The sequence below is a fragment of the Bidens hawaiensis genome, unplaced genomic scaffold, assembly GCF_021521415.1.
Source record: "Bidens hawaiensis isolate Kalapana, Puna unplaced genomic scaffold, B.hawaiensis_p1.1 tig00028787_1, whole genome shotgun sequence".
NCBI lineage: Eukaryota > Viridiplantae > Streptophyta > Magnoliopsida > Asterales > Asteraceae > Bidens > Bidens hawaiensis.
The window spans coordinates 184,543-187,095 of NW_027494723.1; the positions used below are offsets into that span (position 1 = coordinate 184,543).

General features: G+C 34.7%; 1 protein-coding gene across 1 annotated transcript; it reads right to left on the bottom strand.

Moving 5' to 3' along the window:
- Nucleotides 1-763: 763 nt before the first annotated feature.
- LOC143577731 (V-type proton ATPase 16 kDa proteolipid subunit-like) lies at nt 764-2,349 on the bottom strand. The gene is made up of 4 exons (XM_077061484.1): nt 2,328-2,349; nt 2,149-2,289; nt 1,785-2,070; nt 764-1,079 (listed from the first exon to the last, which is right to left on the bottom strand). Exons 2-4 carry the CDS (start codon nt 2,231-2,233, stop codon nt 947-949), a joined length of 504 nt encoding a protein of 167 aa, XP_076917599.1. The 5' UTR covers nt 2,234-2,289; nt 2,328-2,349; the 3' UTR covers nt 764-946.
- Between the last annotated feature and the right edge of the window lie 204 nt (nt 2,350-2,553).

Genomic DNA, 2,553 nt, shown 5'->3' on the forward strand with positions numbered 1-2,553 from the left:
TCTTTAGTAAAACGAGTTGTACATGCACCAAAAAATTAGGTCGTTCAAGAAATTAGCAAACATTAGTTATCCATGTTTATGGGAGATGAAAAATATTACTATTTTTCAGATGGTATCTATCAGACATAAAATAATACGTTACAAGAAGGTATTAGTTTCCTGTGTTTTAAATTGCCTTAAAATCTAAGATTGTCAAGTCATATGTTAGTCCTAAAAGCCGAAGTTGAAGTGATGTTGCTTAAAATATTAACTAGAAAATTGGTCTATGCAATGAAACTAACCTACATATGAAAATACAATATGATAATCGTGCTATAGAAGCCGAAATCATATCCGAAGTAATATTGTAACTCATACTTTCATTCTTAAAAATAATCCTATACCTTTAGATAAAATAATTAATTTCAAATAATGAAATTTTCACTTTCTTACTGTTTTGCAATGAAGATTAATAACAGCTAAGGTCAATCATTATAAATCATTATAGATAGTTGGTTTCTTTTTTAAACAATTTATTTTAGTTTATGATCAGTTATGTTTTGTATTATTCATAGTTAAAAGCAGAAATAATGTGAAACTACTAAGTTTTTATATAAAAAGTAAAGTTGCAAATAAAACTGCAAATACTGTGTATAAAAAAATGTTTTGCGATTTATGAATTTTGTAACAACTTTTTATACTTTAAAAGATTATTAAACGTCATGACTGTAACAATTACACAACTGACCAAGACTATGGCCTTATACTGCAATAACATCATAAACACTAATAATAACAGCTTCCATCCATAACATTTAGGGAAATATGGCAACAAATGAAGTCCAAAATATAGGAAACAGAAAGAAAAAAAAAACACAAAATGATCTTGATTTATGAGCACAGCCAACAAACAAAATAACCGATAAATTATAGAAACAAGTCCACGTTCACTGTCGGGCTTACCTTCTTAATCTGCTCTTGACTGGCCAGCACGGGACGATAAGATGATACCCACAATAAGACCGTATAGGGCCAGAGCTTCCGCAAAGATGAGAATAAGAATCATACCCACAAAAAGCTTCGGTTGTTGTGCATTCGCTCTGTAAAAGACATACAAAGAATAAATACATGAGATATCTTATGGTATTATTATAATCAATGTTTTCAAAACAGGACCGGCGGGATTGATTCTAAGAACCGAATGACCTCATAGATAATGCAAAAACCAAAATTGCTTTTACGTATCTAATGCAAAACAAAGGATGAAAAAGTTTACGTTTTAATGTGAATTTGCAGATTTAGTAAAATATTAAAACTAAAATAATTAAAATATAGAGTTTTAGGTATAAATATACATAAAATGAGTTTCTGAAATATTAAAAAAAATATAAAAAATAATAAAAATTGAAAATTCGGTCTAACTATCCAGTCCCAACCTGTAACTGAACGATTCAAATGAGGGACGGTTCAATACGATTAACAGAACCGGTTTAATGCCAACAGCTCCAATCCGGTTCCAAACACCATGATTATGATCGTCAATACAACCAAGTAGATTCTGGTTGCGTTCTGGATAGTGAGTTGAATTGGATAACCCGACACGGCCCATTTAACCTAGTTATCCAAACGAGTCAAATGGGCTGGCGGGTTGTAATCAAGTTGTAAACGTGTTAAATAAGTGATTGGGTTTAATACTAACACTATAATCGCTAGCATGCAGGTGTCAACCATATGCATCGATGAACATCAAACGCAATAAGTTTATGCAAACATAATATGAAGGGTTTATGAAGCAAGAAGAATACCTAACACCAGCATCACCAACAATACCGATGGCCATACCAGCAGACAAACCAGCAAGGCCACAAGCCAAACCAGACGAAAGATGTGCATAGCCATCAAACAGATAATAGGATTTGGCCTTGGGGTTGATCCCGGTACTGATAATAACCGCAATGATCAAACCATAGATACCAAGCACACCGGCCATAACAACGGGAACAATCGACTTCATCACCAGCTCAGGCCTCATGACACCCATGGAGGCCACACCGACACCGCTCTTAGCAGTCCCGTATGCAGCCCCCATGCCTACACAAATCACAAATCCATCAAAGTTAAAATACCCAGATCCAGAATTTGAATATTAATCAAAGTTAGATGATTTACAGGAGAAGACGAGAGCGGCAGCTGCGCCGAGGAAGCCGAAGAAGGGGGCGGTTTCATCACCGCTGAATCCTGAACCTGAAGACATGGTTGATGATCGAACAACAAAGTGAAACTTTTAGATCTGTCTTTGTGTTTGTGTTTGTGTTTGTGTTTGTGTTTGTGTTTCAACACACACACACCTGCCTTTTTGGATCACGAGAGGACGATTTTGTACAGGATTTTTATCAGTCACATCCAGGGTCGATTGGATCTATGAAAATTATTATTCTTATAATAATCATTATTTTCTTATTATGTTTTGTGTTACTCACTGTTTTAAAAACCGGTTCAAACCAGATTTCGCACAACATTCCCGTATTTTCAGGCCAGTTTATTTGACCGGTTTGCTAGAACATCGTACCGTCG